Below are 18,344 nucleotides of genomic sequence, written 5' to 3'. Positions count from 1 at the left end.
GCAAGTATTTCCTTTTCCTTTCTTTTTTCAAAGAGTAATCAATGTATGGAATAAAATTCCAGATAATATAGTGGAGGCAAAAATCTCGGAATAATTTAGTAAACAATTGGATGCTACAATGGTGGAACATTATTCATTGGTAGCTTGTTAGAATAGCTACAGCTCACCCCAAACTCCCAAAGTATTGAAAAATCCATAGCAGTCGGCTGTTCTTTTCTTGGCACAGTCTTCCGAGGTATGCTGCCATATGGTAGGCCCAGCAACACCTGAAGTATAAAAGTGTTGTCATCATCCCTTTGCAGTTTCTTTTGCTGCTTGAACAAATTAACTACTCCTTCTATTTTGGTATCATCTGCAAATTTTGACAGCACTACCTCTCACTCTGAATTGAAATAATTGGTATACATCGTGAACAGAAACAGTCCCAGAACTGAACCTTATGGGACACCATAGCCTACTTTCAACCACTCTGCAAAACTGCCCTTAACTTCTACAATCTTTTGTTGTCCTTTGCAACCAATTTTTAATCTAGTTGCATACTTCTTCATCATCTCTAGTATTCTCCCACAGAGGAGTTCCCCTACCCAAGTCTGCAAGCAGGCCACCTTGTTTTAGTGGGTGACCTCCTCGTGTGGTGGAGGCCCTCTATGCCGCTGGTTTAATTCCAGCGGTGGTGAGAAGAGGCCCTTAAGTGGCTACTGATTAGTCACTAAGGGCCTCAATTGGCCTTAGGATGGGAAGGCTGACTTCAGCCTTTCCTGCCCCTGACAATCGTGGTGTGACAGGAAGATGACAAGCCCTCCGCCCCTGCCCGCCATTGCTATTCTATGCCCCCCCCCCCCCCCACTGACATCCAGCCAGTGTCCAGGGGGTCCATTAAATTCCACCCTTTGACTCTGCCTACTGTGAGGATAATTCAAAGAATTAACTGTCCTTAATTTCATTTGACATAAAACATGAATGTTTTTTAAAATTCCATATAATTTTATATATTTAGGCTTGAAGTGTAGTCAAAAACTCAAGACCTACCTCTGGAATGACAACCAAGCCAAAAGTTAAACCAAAAAGAACGAGATTAATTCCATAGAGCCACCTTAGAAAAATAAAATATGAAGCTACGGAAGAACCAAAGTGACCTGTGATAAAAGAAACATTCTTAGAAATCTCATATAGTTTAAAATTACTTTTTGAAAACATATTGATTAAATGTGCACATTTTCACTCTCCCATTCAATATGTTTACTGACATTAGGTTTCTAAGCGACTGAATAAAAATAATAGCTTTCAATATTCAACAACAGGTTGCTCTGATAGAGCACCCTTAGCATAATAAATTGTCCCAAGTCACTTCAAAACAAAAGGAAAGGGTCATTGAGCAATAGTATCAAGTATTAGGGAGGTGACCAAAGATGTGGTCAAACCAATAGGTTTTGAGGAAGACATTGTAGGTTGACTGAGATGTAATGAGTCAGCAGGTTTTTGAACAAGGTTCCAGAGGACAGTGGTCACTTCTGGAGAGACAGAGGAAGAAGGGATATACAAAAGGCATGAGTCAGAAAAATGGAGCTTATGAGCTGGATGAGGGGGTGAGGAGGAGGGCTGTGAAGCCAATGTATTGGGGGACAGGGAATTAATGAAGGTCAGCTAAGATATAAGTGGGTGATGCATCGTGGGACTTAGTGTGGACAAGAATATAGACGATGAGGTTTTGGCTTAGTTAGTAATCATTTAACGTAATGCTTGAGGTCTGGTCAAAGCAACACTGGAGAAGGTGAGTCAGCAAGTGATGAAGGCAGACATGAGGACTTCTGCAGCAGTGAGACTGAGGTGAAGAGGAGGTGGGAAATGTTACAGAGGTGGAATTAGGCAGTCTTGGTAATAGATATGATATGGGGTGGAAGGCTGAGCTCAGGGTTAAAGATGACATTGAGGTTGTGCACTGTCTCATTTAGCCTGAGTGAAAGAAGGTTCTCAGCTCACTCAGAAGGTGAATCAAGCTCTGTTACTCTATCTCCAATGCATGCATTTTTTATTCCTGGGATGTGGGCATTGTTGGCAAGGCCAGCATTTATTGCTCAATCCTAATTGCACTTGACAAGGTGACTATGAGCTTCCTTCTTGAATCACTGAAGTCCATCGGGTGTAGACACATCCACAGTGCTGTTAGGGATGGAGTTCTAGGATTTTGATGCTGCGACTGTGAAGGAACAGTGATATATTTCCAAGTCAGAATGTTGTGTGACTTGGGGAACTTAAAATTGGTGGTGTTCTCATGTGACTGCTGCCTTTGTTCTTCTGGATGGTAGAAGCCACAGGTTTGGAAGGTGCTGTTGAAAGAGACTTGGAAAGATGCTGCACTGCATCTTGTAGATGGTAAACACTGTTGCCATGGTGTGCTGGTGGTGGAGGAAATTAATATTTAAGGTGGTGGATGGGGTGCCGATTCTTATGAATGCTGGACTTTTATGATTATGTTTTAAAAATCTGGGATTTTTAATGCAGTGTAAGGATTCGGAGAAAACATGTGACCTCATGCCAACTCCACCTAGAGACAAGATAGGGATCCTGGTTGCTATGTTAACAAGGAACCCAGATCAAAGACCCTTTTGAAAGCAGAACTCAAGGTAGTAACACCTGAAAAACAATGGGTTTCACTTGCTCACAATCTCAGATCGTACACGGTGAGCGAGGTGCTCTGAAAGTGCAAACTCACTATCTCCCTTTGACATTCAACGGCATTACCATCGCTGAAACCCCATTATTAACATCCTGAGTGTTACCATTGACCAGAAACTGAACTGGACCAGCAACATAAATACTGTGCCTATAAGAGCAAGTCAGAGACTGGGAATTCTGAGGCGAGTAACTCACCACCTGACTCCCCAAAGCCTGTCCACCATATACAAGGTAGAAGTCAGGAGTGTGATGGAATACTCTCCACTTGCCTGGAAGAGCATGGTTCCAACAACACTCAAGAAGCTCGACACCATCTAGGACAAAGCAGCCCACTTGATTGGCACTCTATCCACCACCTTCAACATTTATTCCCTTCATCATTTATGCATAATGGCAGCAGTGTGCACCATCAACAAGATGCACTTCAGCAACTCACCAAGGCTCCTTCAACAGCAGCTTCCAAACCGTGACCTCTACCACCTAGAAGCATAACAGCAGCAGATGCATGAAACACCACCATCTGCCATTCCTCCTCCAAGCCACACACCATCCTGACTTGAAACTATAATGCTGTTCCTTCACTGTCGCTGGGTCAAAATCCTGGAACTCCCTTCCTAACAGCACTGTGGGTGTACATACACCACATGGACTGCAGCAGCTCAAGAAGGCAGCTCACCTCAACATTCTCCCCCTTGGTGAATCTTTGTTCACCGCTGTCCAATCAGAAGGCAAAGATACCAGCACAAACAGGTTTTCTTAGGTTTAAAGAAGAAAAGTTGAAATTTATTAACCTTAAACTCTAATTCGGTTGACGCCTACGGATACACGACGCGACCTCATTAGCATGCATACGCGATACAGACATGCAAATAGAGACAGAAAAGAGCAGAAGAAAAATAAAGTGAAAAAGTTTGAGGCAATATCTGAAGAGTTTTTGGTACGGTTCATCGAGCTCACTGTAGAGTCCTTGATTGTAGGTTGCTCTTGATTTTCGTTGGGGCCCAGTATTCTTCTTAAACCTTGTTCGTTGTCGGAGATGTTGCTCTCTTGGGGTTCATGTGTCTTCAGTGGATTCAGAGGCTTGTGAGAAAGAGATGGGAGCAGACAAGAGAGATCTTCTCAGTCCAGGAGCAAACAGTCTTTTTTGAGTTCAAACTCGCTGTGGCTAGTTCAAAAATCCTTGGTACAGCCAGCTGGTCCAACCAGTCCTGGCCCCTGTGGATTGCATCACTCCAGCAAGCCCTGGATTGCACTTCCCTACCCCCTCACTGTCCGGTGATCAACATCCATTGTGGGTTGAATGTGTCAGGGAATGGTCCTTTGTCTACAAAAGCACCGTCTGTTAGTATGCAAAATGTTATTTTCCAGCCACGGCTGATTTGTTCAACAAGTCATTTTGCCGCTCTAGCAACAGTTCAAAATCAATGTTCATATAACAAAATCAATGTTCCTCATTCTTGGCAGGTGGGAGCCTACATGACACCTTCCTTAGATGAGGAGACCAAAACTGTACACAATACTCCAGGTGCGGTCTCACCAAGGCTTTATACAATTGCAGCGAGACTTCTTTACTCCTGTACTCAAAACCCCTTGCAATGAAGGCCAACATACCATTTGCCTTCTTAATTGCTTGCTGCACCTGCATGCTAGCTTTTAGTGAGTCATGAACAAGGACACCAAGGTCCCTTTGGACATCAATACTTCCAGACCTCTCACCATTTATGAAATACTCTGCATTTCTGTTTTTCCTACCAAAGTGGATAAACTGACACTTATTCACATTATATTCCATCTGCCATGTTCTTGCCCATTCACTTAGCCTGTCCAAGTCCCCTTGCAGCCTCCTTGCGTCGTCCTCACAACTTACATTCCCTCCTAGTTTAGTGTCAGCAAATTTGGAAATATTACATTTGGTCCTCACATCCAAATCATTTATATAGATTCTTGCAGTACTCCACCCGTAACAGTCTGCCATCCTCAGAATGACCCGTTTATTCCTACTCTCTTTTTTCTGTCTGTTAACCAATTCTCAATCCTTATCAGTATATTATCCCCAATCCCATGAGCTCTAATTTTGTTTACTGACCTCCTATGGGACTTTATCAAAAGCCATCTGAAAATTCAAATACTTCACATCCACTGGTTCTCCTTTATCTATACTACAAGTAACATCCTCAAAAAACTCCAACAGGTTTGTCCCTTTCATAAATCCATGTTGACTCTGCCCAATCATATTATTTTCTAAGTGTCTAGTTATCACATCCTTGATAATAGATTATAACATTTTCCCTACTACAGCTGTTAAACTAACAGTTCTGTCGTTCCCCATTTCCTCCCTCCTTCCTTCTTAAATAGTGGGGTTACATTTGCTACTTTCCAGTCTGCAGGAACCTTTCCAGAATCTATAGAATTTTGAAAGATAACCACCAATGCATCCATTATTTCTATAGCCACCTCCTTCAACACTCTGGCATGTAGCTCATCTAGTCCAGGGGATTTATCAACCATCAATACAGTTAATTTTTTGAGTACTACTTCTTTATTAGTACTAGTTTCTTTCCGTTCCTCATTTTCACAAGTCCCTTGGTTCCCTAGTATTTCTGGGAGATTTTCTGTATCTTCCACCATGAAGGCAGACACAAAGTAATTGTTTAGTTTCTCCACCATTTCCCTATTCTCCATTATAAATTCTCCTGTCTCCACCTGTAATGGACCCACATTTGTCCTTGCTAATCTTTTCCTTTTCACATACCGAAAGAAGCTTTTGCAGTCCATCTTTATGTTTCTTGCTAGCTTGCATTCATATTCTCGTTTCCCTTTCTTTATCAGTTTCTTGGTCATCCTTTGCTGGATTCGAAATTGCTCCCAACCCTCAGTCTTACCATTTTTTCTGGCAATCTTGTAAGCCACTTCCTTTGATCTAATGCAATCTTTAACTTCTTTTGCTAGCCATAGTTGATTCATCTACCCTGTTGGATTTTTGTGTCTTACAGGAATGTATAATTGTTGTCGACCATGTAATACTTCTTTAAATGTTAGCCATTGCCTGTTTAACATCAAATCTTTTCGTGTAATTTCCCAATCCACCATCACCAACTTGCCCCTCATAACTTCATAGTTATTCAGATTTAAGACCCTAGTTTCTGAATGAACTACATTCTTTTGGGCCTCCTTATCTCGAGAGACAATGGATACGTGCCTGGAGGTGGTCAGTGGTTTGTGAAGCAGCGCCTGGAGTGGCTATAAAGGCCAATTCTGGAGTGACAGGCTCTTCCACAGGTGCTGCAGAGAAATTTGTTTGTTGGGGCTGTTGCACAGTTGGCTCTCCCCTTGCGCCTCTGTCTTTTTTCCTGCCAACTACTAAGTCTCTTCGACTCGCCACAATTTAGCCCTGTCTTTATGGCTGCCCGCCAGCTCTGGCGAATGCTGGCAACTGACTCCCACGACTTGTGATCAATGTCACACGATTTCATGTCGCGTTTGCAGACGTCTTTATAACGGAGACATGGACGGCCGGTGGGTCTGATACCAGTGGCGAGCTCGCTGTACAATGTGTCTTTGGGGATCCTGCCATCTTCCATGCGGCTCACATGGCCAAGCCATCTCAAGCGCCGCTGACTCAGTAGTGTGTATAAGCTGGGGGTGTTGGCCGCTTCAAGGACTTCTGTGTTGGAGATATAGTCCTGCCACCTGATGCCAAGTATTCTCCGAAGGCAGCGAAGATGGAATGAATTGAGACGTCGCTCTTGGCTGGCATACGTTGTCCAGGCCTCGCTGCCGTAGAGCAAGGTACTGAGGACACAGGCCTGATACACTCGGACTTTTGTGTTCCGTGTCAGTGCGCCATTTTCCCACACTCTCTTGGCCAGTCTGGACATAGCAGTGGAAGCCTTACCCATGCGCTTGTTGATTTCTGCATCTAGAGACAGGTTACTGGTGATAGTTAAGCCTAGGTAGGTGAACTCTTGAACCACTTCCAGAGCGTGGTCGCCAATATTGATGGATGGAGCATTTCTGACATCCTGCCCCATGATGTTCGTTTTCTTGAGGCTGATGGTTAGGCCAAATTCATTGCAGGCAGACGCAAACCTGTCGATGAGACTCTGCAGGCATTCTTCAGTGTGAGATGTTAAAGCAGCATCGTCAGCAAAGAGGAGTTCTCTGATGAGGACTTTCCGTACTTTGGACTTCGCTCTTAGACGGGCAAGGTTGAACAACCTGCCCCCTGATCTTGTGTGGAGGAAAATTCCTTCTTCAGAGGATTTGAACGCATGTGAAAGCAGCAGGGAGAAGAAAATCCCAAAAAGTGTGGGTGCGAGAACACAGCCCTGTTTCACACCACTCAGGATAGGAAAGGGCTCTGATGAGGAGCCACCATGTTGAATTGTGCCTTTCATATTGCCATGGAATGAGGTGATGATACTTAGTAGCTTTGGTGGACATCCGATCTTTTCTAGTAGTCTGAAGAGACCACGTCTGCTGACGAGGTCAAAGGCTTTGGTGAGATCAATGAAAGCAATGTAGAGGGGCATCTGTTGTTCACGGCATTTCTCCTGTATCTGACGAAGGGAGAACAGCATGTCAATAGTCGATCTCTCTGCACGAAAGCCACACTGTGCCTCAGGGTAGACGCGCTCGGCCAGCTTCTGGAGCCTGTTCAGAGCGACTCGAGCAAAGACTTTCCCCACTATGCTGAGCAGGGAGATTCCACGGTAGTTGTTGCAGTCACCGCGGTCACCTTTGTTTTTATAGAGGGTGATGATGTTGGCATCGCGCATGTCCTGGGGTACTGCTCCCTCGTCCCAGCACAGGCATAGCAGTTCATGTAGTGCTGAGAGTATAGCAGGCTTGGCACTCTTGATTATTTCAGGGGTAATGCTGTCCTTCCCAGGGGCTTTTCCGCTGGCTAGGGAATCAATGGCATCACTGAGTTCCGATTTGGTTGGCTGTATGTCCAGCTCATCCATGACTGGTAGAGGCTGGGCTGCATTGAGGGCAGTCTCAGTGACAGCATTCTCCCTGGAGTACAGTTCTAGGTAGTGCTCAACCCAGCGGTCCATCTGTTTGCGTTGGTCAGTGATTATGTCCCCCGATTTAGATTTGAGGGGGGCGATCTTCTTGATGGTTGGCCCAAGAGCTCTCTTCATGCCATCATACATTCCTCTGATGTTTCCGGTGTCTGAGGCCAGCTGAATATGACTGCATAGGTGTTGCCAGTAGTCGTTTGCGCAACGCCTAGCTGTTCTTTGTGCAGTACTTCTGGCTGCTTTAAGTGCTGCGGATGTTAAATCGCTGGATGTTAACTCACCATCACCAACTTGCCCCTCATAACTTCATAGTTATTCAGATTTAAGACCCTAGTTTCTGAATGAACTACATACTTTCAAAATTAATGTAAATGTCTATCATACTATGGTCACTATTTCCCAGAGACTCCTTTACAGCAAGGTTATTAATTAGTCCTTTCTCATGACATTATACTAAATCTAAAATAGCCCGATCCCTAGTTGGTTCTTCAACGTACTGCTCCAGAAACCCATCTAGTACACACTCCAGGAATTCATCCTCCACAGCATTAATGCAGATTAAGTTTAACCAGTCTATATGTAAATTGATGTTGCCCATTATTACTGTATTACTCATGTTACATGCACCTCTAATTTCCTGATTTATACTCTGCCCAATATTACCACTACTGTTTGTTGGCCTATAAACAATTCCCACCAATGTTTGCTGCCCCTTGCTGTTTCTTAGCTCTACCCAAAATGATTCTACATTTTGCTCCTTCGATCTAAGATCTTCTCTCACTAATGTATTGATCCCATCCCTTATAAGAGCGGTACCTCACCTCCTTTTCCTTTTTTTCCTATTCTTCCTAAATGAATATCCTTGACTATTCAGTTCCTAGTCTTGGTCACCCTGTAACCATGTCTCTGTAATGACAATGAAATTATACCCATTCACCTCTACTTGTGCCTTCAAATCATCCACCTCGTTGTGAATGCTGTGAACATTCAGATAGATCGCCCTTAACTTTGTCTTTTTAACATTATTCCACATTCTGATCCTATTTGATACTTGCCTTTGTTTAGTCTGTCTTCTAATTTCAGTTAGGGCGCTTGAGAGTTACAAGCTAGCCAGGAAGGATCTAAAGGGAGAGATAAGAAGAGCAAGGAGAGGACACGAGAAGTCATTGGCGGATAGGATCAGGGAAAACCCTAAGGCTTTCTATAGGTATATCAGGAATAAAAGAATTACTAGAGTTAGATTAGGGCCAATCAAGGATAGTAGTGGGAAGTTGTGTGTGGAATCAGAGGAGATAGGGGAAGCGTTAAATGAATATTTTTCGTCAGTATTTACAGTAGAGAAAGAAAATGTTGTCGAGGAGAATACTGAGATTCAGACTACTAGGCTAGCTGGAATTGAGGTTCACAAGGAGGAGGTGTTAGCAATTTTGGAAAGTGTGAAAATAGATAAGTCCCCTGGGCCAGATGGGATTTATCCTAGGATTCTCTGGGAAGCCAGGGAGGAGATTGCAGAGCCTTTGTCCTTGATCTTTATGTCGTCATTGTCGACAGGAATAGTGCCGGAAGACTGGAGGATAGCAAATGTTGTCCCCTTGTTCAAGAAGGGGAGTAGAGACAGCCCTGGTAATTATAGACCTGTGAGCCTTACTTCGGTTGTGGGTAAAATGTCGGAAAAGGTTATAAGAGACAGGATTTATAATCATCTTGAAAAGAATAAGTTCATTAGCGATAGTCAGCACGGTTTTGTGAAGGGTAGGTCGTGTCTCACAAACCTTATTGAGTTTTTTGAGAAGGTGACAAAACAGGTGGATGAGGGTAAAGCAGTGGATGTGGTGTATATGGATTTCAGTAAGGCGTTTGATAAGGTTCCCCACGGTAGGCTATTGCAGAAAATACAGAAGTATGGGGTTGAAGGTGATTTAGAGCTTTGGATCAGAAATTGGCTAGCTGAAAGAAGACAGAGGGTGGTGGTTGATGGCAAATGTTCATCCTGGAGTTTAGTTACTGGTGGTGTACCGCAAGGATCTGTTTTGGGGCCACTGCTGTTTGTCATTTTTATAAATGACCTGGAAGAGGGTGTAGAAGGGTGGGTTAGTAAATTTGCAGATGGCACTAAGGTCGGTGGAGTTGTGGATAGTGCCGAAGGATGTTGTAGGGTACAGAGGGACATAGATAGGCTGCAGAGCTGGGCTGAGAGATGGCAAATGGAGCTTAATGCGGAAAAGTGTGAGGTGATTCACTTTGGAAGGAGTAACAGGAATGCAGAGTACTGGGCTAATGGGAAGATTCTTGGTAGTGTAGATGAACAGAGAGATCTTGGTGTCCAGGTACATAAATCCCTGAAAGTTGCTACCCAGGTTAATAGGGCTGTTAAGAAGGCATATGGTGTGTTAGCTTTTATTAGTAAGGGGATCGAGTTTCGAAGCCACAAGGTCATGCTGCAGCTGTACAAAACTCTGGTGAGACCGCACCTGGAGTATTGCGTGCAGTTCTGGTCACCGCATTATAGGAAGGATGTGGAAGCTTTGGAAAGGGTGCAGAGGAGATTTACTAGGATGTTGCCTGGTATGAAGGGAAGGTCTTACGAGGAAAGGCTGAGGGACTTGAGGTTGTTTTCGTTGGAGAGAAGGAGGAGGAGAGGTGACTTAATAGAGACATATAAGATAATCAGAGGGTTAGATAGGGTGGATAGTGAGAGTCTTTTTCCTCGGATGGTGATGGCAAACATGAGGGGACATAGCTTTAAGTTGAGTGGTGATAGATATAGGACAGATGTTCGAGGTAGTTTCTTTACTCAGAGAGTAGTAGGGGCGTGGAACGCCCTGCCTGCAACAGTAGTAGACTCGCCAACTTTAAGGGCATTTAAGTGGTCATTGGATAGACATATGGATGAAAATGGAATAGTGTAGGTCAGATGGTTTCACAGGTCGGCGCAACATCGAGGGCCGAAGGGCCTGTACTGCGCTGTAATGTTCTAATTCTAATTCTAATTTCGCTTACTACTTTTCTACTTCCTGTTACCAGTTTTTCTTCCCTCCAATCTGAGCTCGCTCTCAAGTGTCCATCCCCCTGTCAATCTAGTTTAAACTCTCCCCAACAGCACTAGCAAATTTTGCTGCAAGGATGTTAGTCCCAGTCTTGCTAAGGTGCAACCCGTCCATCTTGTATAGGTCCCACCTGCCCCAGAACTGGTTCCAATGCCACAGAAATCTGATACCCTCTCTCCTACACCAATTCTCCAGCCGTGTGTTCAATCGGCCAATCCTCCTCTTCCTATGCTCACTGGCCTATGGCATTGGGAGTAATCCTGAGATTACTGCTTTGGAGGTCCTACTTTTTAATCTCTTTCCCAGCTCCCTAAAATCTGCTTTCAGGACCTCATCCTCTTCCTACCTATGTTCTTGGTACCAATGTGGACCACGACCTCTGGCTGCTCACTCTCCCCCAGAAGAATGTCCTGCAACCACTCTGTGACATCTTTCATAGAACCACTAAGGCAAATAGTTTTCAACCTGGAGACAAGGGACTAGATTTGTTGCCTTTGCCTGTGGAACCATTGAAAGCTCGGTTCAGTGGATTTACTTCATTACAAGGAACATTAGTGAGGTGGCACCGCAGACAGACAGAAAAGCCAAAGAGTGTGTCACATGAATATGTTGAAAAGACACTAGGACCATGAACCTTGTCAGCCAGTAAATGTATGCTGAATGACAGAAGATGAGGATAAGGATAGTATTATTTTTAATGAATTGGATGAAGGGGCAGAGTCTGAGAACTCTCAGATTGAACCCCCTGTGGTGAAACTGGCAAACATAGAAATGTTAGAAAGTTTATTTACAGCTCTACACTATCTTCCTGAGCAACATAGAAAGGACATAGCTGAGCTGTTAAAAGAGTTTAAAGCAGTATGTGCAGATACGCCTGGTCAAACTCCTCTGGCTATTCAAGGGGTCAATGTAGGGACAACTACAGCTTTTACCAGAACCCTTATCAATTCAATCCTGATAAATTGTCTCAGGTCAGAGAAGAGGTTCAATATGTGCTAACAAATGCTAAATTGCGACCAGTCAAAGTAGCTGGAGCTTTCCAGTTGTGCTGGAACCAAAGCCAGATGGTTCCAAATGATTTTGTGTTGATTATTGGAAAGTCCTTGCAATAACTAAAATAGACTCTTATCCAATCCCACAACTTGAGGATTGCATTGACAGAGTGGGGAATTCAGTCTGTATTAGCAAGATTGATTTGCTGGAAGGATATTGGCAAGTCCCCTTGACCAACCAAGCTAAAGAAATTTCTGCCTTCGTGACCCCAGATGGACTATTTCAATGTAAGATCATACCGTTTGGTATGATTGACTAACCAGGCGACTGCTGGACTAAGTTTGTTGTGGACTTCAGCACAGTAGTTATCCCACTGCCAAATTCGTTAAAAGAGAAATGTGAAGGTCAAATGGACAGAATCCTATTAAATGGCTTGTGAGAAATTAAAGGCCAGTTTAATAAATGAACCCATTCCGGCAGCACCAAATTTTAGCAAGCCCTTTAGCTATAAGTAGCTTATGATGCTAGTGATGTGGGAGTAGAAAGTGTTACTTTAGGATGATGTGCTGGTATTGGAGGATTAGTTCTCTAAAAAACTAAATAAATATCAAAAGAGGTACACTACTATTGAAAAGGAGGCTTTAGCTCTTCACCATTTTGAAGAATACGTCAATAATGGCCAAGGGGAAATAACGGTTTCCACAGATCATAATCCATGAAGGGTTTTAGAGAAATTCAGGACCATGAATATAAATTATTCTGATGGAGTTTAATGTTACAACCATTTACCTAAAGATTGTACATGTTATAGGAAAGAACAATATAATTGCCGCGTTCTGTCCAGAATTTAAAGAAAGGGTATAATGGAGGCAAACAACTCGGAGATAAGAAAATAATGTTGTTAACTGTGCAAAATGCAACATGTTAATGATGGAAGTGTTTATAATGTTATATGTTAACAATATTGTAGAAAAGTCATTACAGAATCACAGAATTGTTACAGTGCAGAAGGAGGCCATTCAGCCCATTGTGTCCACACCAGCACTCCGAATGAGCAAATCGCAATTCTCCCACCTTCTCCCAATAACCCTGCACATTCTTCCTTTTCAGATAACAGTCTAATTCATTTTTGAATGCTCCGACTGAACCTGCCTCCACTACACTCTCAGGCAGTGCATTCCAGACCTTAACCATTCACTGCAAGAAATAGTTTTACCTCATGTCACTTTTGCTTCTTTTAACAATTACTTTAAGTTGGTCCCCTCTCGTTCTCAATCTGTTCATGAGTGGGAATAGTTTCTCCCTACCTACTTTGTCCAGTCCCCTCATAATTTTGAACCCCTCTATCAAATCTCCTCAGCCTTCTTTTCTCCAAGGAAAACAGTCCCAGCTTCTCCAATCTATCTTCATTACTGAATTTCCTCATCCCTGGAACCATTCTCGTGAATATTTTCTGCACTCTCTCCAATGCCTTCACATCCTTCCTAAAATGCAGCACCCAGAACTGGACACAATACTCCAGTTGAGGCTGAACTAGTGTCTTATACAAGTTCAACATAACTTCCATGCTCTTGTACTCTATGCCCCTATTAATAAAGCCCAGGATACTGTATGCTTTATTAACCGTACTCTCAACCTGTCCCGCCACCTTCAATGACTTATGCACATATCCATCCAGGTCCCTCTGCTGCTGCACCCCCTGTCGAATTGTGCTCATTATTTTATGTTGTCCCTCCATGTTCTTCCTACTGAAATGAATCACTTCACGATTCTCCACATTGAGCTTCAAACCTCATATGCTACCTATCTGCCCATTTCACCAACTTGTCTATGTCTTTTTGAAGTTCTACAGTATCCTCCTCACATGTCACAGTGCTTCCAAGTTTTGTATTATCCACAAACTTTGAAATTGTGCCCTTTACGCCAATATCTAGGTCATTAATATATATCAGGAAAAGCAAGGGTCCCAACACTGACCCCTGGGGAACTCAACTATAAAACTTCTTCCAGCCCGAAAAACATTCATTAACCACTACTCCTTGTTTCCTGTCACTCAGCCTATTCTGTATCCATATTCCTACTGTCCCTTTTATTCCATGAGCTATAACTGTATTCACAAGTCTATTGTGCAGCACTGTATCAAATGCCTTTCCCTCATCAACCCTCTCTGTTACTTCTTCAAAAAACTCCAGCAAGTTAGTTAAACATTATTTTCCCTTAAGAAGTTCATGCTAGAAGTTCTTTAATTAACCCACATTTGTCTATGTGACTATTAATTTTATCTCAAATTATTCTTTCTAAAAGTCAACCCACCACCAAAGTTAAACTGATTGGCCTGTAGTTGCTTGGCTTATCGTTACAACCTTTTTTGAACAAGGGTGTAACGTCTGCAATTCTTCAGTCCTCTGGCATCACTCCCGAGGACTATGGTAATGAATTTTCTATTTTTAGTGGGGGGAGGTGTTATGAATGTTGGACTTTGTAGTATGATTATGTTTTTAAAAACTGTGAGTTTTAATGTAATGTCAGAAGGATTTGGAAGAAACATGTGACCTCACATCAACTCTACCTAGAGACAAGACAAGGATCCTGGTTACCATTTGAACAAGGAACCTAGATCAAAGACCCTTTTGAAAGCAGAAGGCAAGATGTAACACCTAAAGAACAATGGGTTTTGTACTCTCACACTCTCAGATCATAAACAAGGAGCTAGGCGCTCTGAAGGTGCAAACTTGAGTTGCAATTTTTAACACCTGGAAACAAAGGCAGGCCCAGGTGGTTCTGCTGTAGCCAGACTTGTGAACTCTGCATATTGGAAAAGACAAATGGCGATTGACTCTTGATTCTGAATAAATTCAACAGACTTTCAGAAATCTGGAGGCAGGCTGCAAGGAAGACCGGAAGACAAAGACCATCAATGGCAGCCTCAGAAGAGAAAGAGAGAGAGAGAGAGAAAACACCTGCTTTCAGTACACTGATACAGCAAAAGGCTGCTAAACTGTGAAACCAATACGAAAGCTGAGGTTTGCAAAGGTAAAAAAAGACCAACAGGGTCACCAGGGCCTTATTCACGGAAGTCCATGTCGAAAGTGCCCGGAAGAACTGAGCAACGAGGACATTGACTTTGAGAAAGACTAACCTATTGCAACTGAGAGGAATTTGGGACTATTAACTGCAAAGGTATCGCTTCAATGAAGACATTGTGTAATGTATTGTCATGCTAGGCACCCACCTGCCAAGAATGAGGCACATTGATTTTGTCATGAACATTGATTTTAAATTGTTGTTGGAGCAAGGAAATGACTTGTTAAACAGATCAGCTGTGGCTGGAAATCCATTTGCATATTAACAGACAGTGCTTGGAAGGACAAAGGACCATTTCCTGACACATTCAACCCACAATGGACCTTAATCACCAGGTACTGTGTGTAAGAGGTGCATTCCAGAAACTGCTAAGGTGATACAATCCAGGACTAGTTAGACCAGCTGGTCACAAGACTAACAAGGCTGTCCTAGGGTCTTTTGAACTAGCCACAGAGAGATGAACTCAGAAAGACTGTTTTCTCCTGCACTAAGATCTCTCCTGCCTGCTCCCATCTCTTTCTCACAAGCCTTTGAATCCACTGAAGACACATGAACCCCAAGTGAGAAAAGTCTCCTACAATGAACAAGGTTTAAGAATAATACTGGGACCAAATGAAAAGGAAGAACAACCTACAATCAAGGACTCTACAGTGAGCTTGAAGAACCGTAACAAAAACTCTTCAGATATTGCCTCACACCTTTCCACTTTATTTCTTCTGTTCTTTTCTGTCTCTATTTGCATGTATCGCGTATGCATGCTAGAGTGGGCATGTCGTGTATCCATAGGCATCAACCAAATTAGAGTTTAAGTTCAAGTTTAATAAATTTCAACTTTTCTTCTTTAAACCTAAGAAAACATGTTTGTGCTGGTTTCTTTGCCTTATAATTGGACAACGGTGAACAAGGATTCACCAAGGGGGAACAAAAAACATGGTGTGTTTAAAATTAAACCCTGTTACAATAAGACCAGGTGAAGGCTGAGAGGGAACCCTAGACACCTTTCTCACCTGGTTGTAACATGTATAAATGTGGTGTGAAGTTTTCAAGTGTTTTCATAAGTTAAAGGGAAATACCTTTCTCAGTAATTTAATGTATTAGCTACTTACAAAACACTATTTAGTTAAGGTTGATTTTTTTTTAGTTTAGGTGTTATCGTAAAAGTTTTAATTCATGAAATCTTGTCATGTACTTCTTTAAATTGGCCTGGGGACTTCATATCTTGTGCTTCAACATTATCAATCTCACTGAGGTCATAGCACAATCAAGTGGTCTGCTTTGTCCTGGAAGGGATCAAGTTTCTTGAGTGTTGTTGGAGCTACTTTGATCTAGGGAAGTGGGGAGTATTCCATCAGACTCCTCACTTGTGCCTTGTAGATGGTGGACAAGTTTTGGCTCACTGCAGAATTCCCAATCTCTGACCTGTTCTTGTAGTCATAGTATTTATCTGTCTGGTCCAGTTAAGTTTCTGGTCAATGGTGACCCCCAGGCTGTTGATGGTGGGAGATTCAGCAATGGTAATGTTGTTGAATGTCAAGGGGAGATGTTTAGAGTCAATCATGTTAGGGATTGTCATTGCCTGGCACTTGTGTACTGTGAATGTTACTTGTCACTATCAGCCCAAGCCTGAATGTTGTCCAGGTTTTGCTGCATGCAGGCACAGACTGCTTCATGATCCGAAGAGTTACGAATGGAACTGAACACCGTGCAATCATCAGCAAACATCCCCACTTCTGACCTTATGATGGAAGGAAAGTCATTGATGAAGCAGCTGAAGATGGTTGGTTCTAGGACATGCAGCATACCTCCACACTGGTAACATGAAGCAGAGAATTACCCTCTACGTGTTCCCAATAAATTCATGCCCCCACCATTTTAACTAGTCTGAAATCAGGCACAGCAAGGCCAGGGGCCTAATTTAAATAGCAAAGTTATGACATGAAGACATTATCAGGACACATATGCCATTTTAACCACAGGCCCGTGACGGGCCACATGTTCTCAAACTTGCCAGTGAATGCTCCTAGCAGTCAGGATCTTGGCCAGCGGAATCCCAGATAAGTTTTTTTTAAGGTTTGAAGGTTCCTTGTGAGCCAGGAGGAGCCCCACAAGGATATTTTGGGTCTTGCCTGCATCGAACATCTCCCTCCACCAATCTGGGAATCTGCTGATCCCATCCCCCATTCCTTACTTAACTTGCCAAGGCTGACAGCAGCCTGAGCCCACCTAAGTTTTGACAGCAATGAGGTAATTCCCACATACTTCGGGTGTGAGTCTGTGTCAGGAAATGTTCATCAGGCCAGTGTGTTCCAATTTCCTGGGACCAGACAATTTGGTGCCTGATTCAGCTACCAGACCACAAATTCCCAACTCATGTTCAAATTGGGGCCTATGTGACAATGTACAGTGCAGGACTCAAGTCATGGCCCAGATGTTTAGATTCAATTTGCATCAGTTAGTGTAGCAGGATAGGAGGTGATCACAATATACTAATAAAGAACACAAGGCCATAAAGGTTTTTTCACTGTCTGTCATTGAAGTCCAAAAAGGCCTGAACTATCCTGGAGATATGCATAAACAAAGTTTCTCTCTTCGGTATTAAAGCAATTTGTCAAATAAGAAGACAGTAGCAAGGATGCCACACACAGGTTCAAGTGAAAATACCTCAGCAATCAATACAAAACTCAAAGTCGGATGTTATTGTAAATCAATTGGCAGGAATCACTGCAGAAATGTTGGCAATGAAACTGTCAGTGTCCTTGATATGCATCAGACCCAAAGTACAAACAACCTCCCCCATCCACTGTTCCTTCCCCAATGGAATATTTGGCAGCATACTACCATATTACAGATAGTTTAATGGAGGTCATGATTCAAACTAAAGTCTAATGCTCCCTCAATAAACAAGTAGCCAGCATCTTATAATTTACATTTGTAGCATCCAATATATGTAGGTAGAATTCAGGAATGCTTAGGGCAGTTTTCCATAATACATGGCTCAAGCAAGAGTGGGATTTGCCTTCATTTTGTGCTTAGCATGTTATTAAAATAGAATTTGAAAAGAATCAATGTAATGGCCTCATTCCTCCAGGATTAATTTGATCCATAGGATCAATGGCAGGAAAAGGAATAGCCTTTGCTAATCTAATGGTTGTTCTGTCTGAACCATGGGCAGTGTATTGTTTGTACCCAACTCACGATGGTCCAATCCTTTTCATGAAAGTGCACTGGAGTATTGATATGGGGGTACAATAAGGAGCCAAATTTATAAACTTCTAGAAAAGGAGATTGGATGACCTCATATTATTCCAGTTTTAAGTCTTGGCATTTATAGTGTTCTCAACCCGTTTGCTGGACAGTGTTTTTGACTTTATGGACATCTGGACACTATTTGAAGCCTCATTTTGTTTGTTGTCTACTGTGCACCAGTAGATTTTTTTAAAAGCATGCATTTAATAACTGAAGTAACAGAGCTGGATTATACTGTACATTGATCTTTTACAACGAAAAACAGGATTAA

The 18,344-nt window shown here is 42.7% G+C and overlaps 1 protein-coding gene across 1 annotated transcript in view; it reads right to left on the bottom strand.

The window, feature by feature from the left end:
- The window catches only part of LOC137368698 (transmembrane channel-like protein 2-A), a 109,684-nt gene that overhangs the window by 67,707 nt on the left and 23,633 nt on the right, over window positions 1-18,344 (bottom strand). Inside the window, exons 7-8 of the mRNA XM_068028858.1 lie at window positions 1,030-1,136; window positions 168-266 (exon numbers count right to left, since the gene is read on the bottom strand). Of these exons, the coding sequence (XP_067884959.1) occupies window positions 168-266; window positions 1,030-1,136 (206 nt within the window). The remainder of the gene's footprint in view (window positions 1-167; window positions 267-1,029; window positions 1,137-18,344) is intronic.

The sequence above is a fragment of the Heterodontus francisci genome, chromosome 4 (genome assembly GCF_036365525.1).
Source record: "Heterodontus francisci isolate sHetFra1 chromosome 4, sHetFra1.hap1, whole genome shotgun sequence".
NCBI classification, from domain to species: Eukaryota; Metazoa; Chordata; class Chondrichthyes; order Heterodontiformes; family Heterodontidae; genus Heterodontus; species Heterodontus francisci.
The sequence above is the reverse complement of the archived record's forward strand: the minus strand, read 5'-3'. Positions and strand labels throughout refer to the sequence as shown.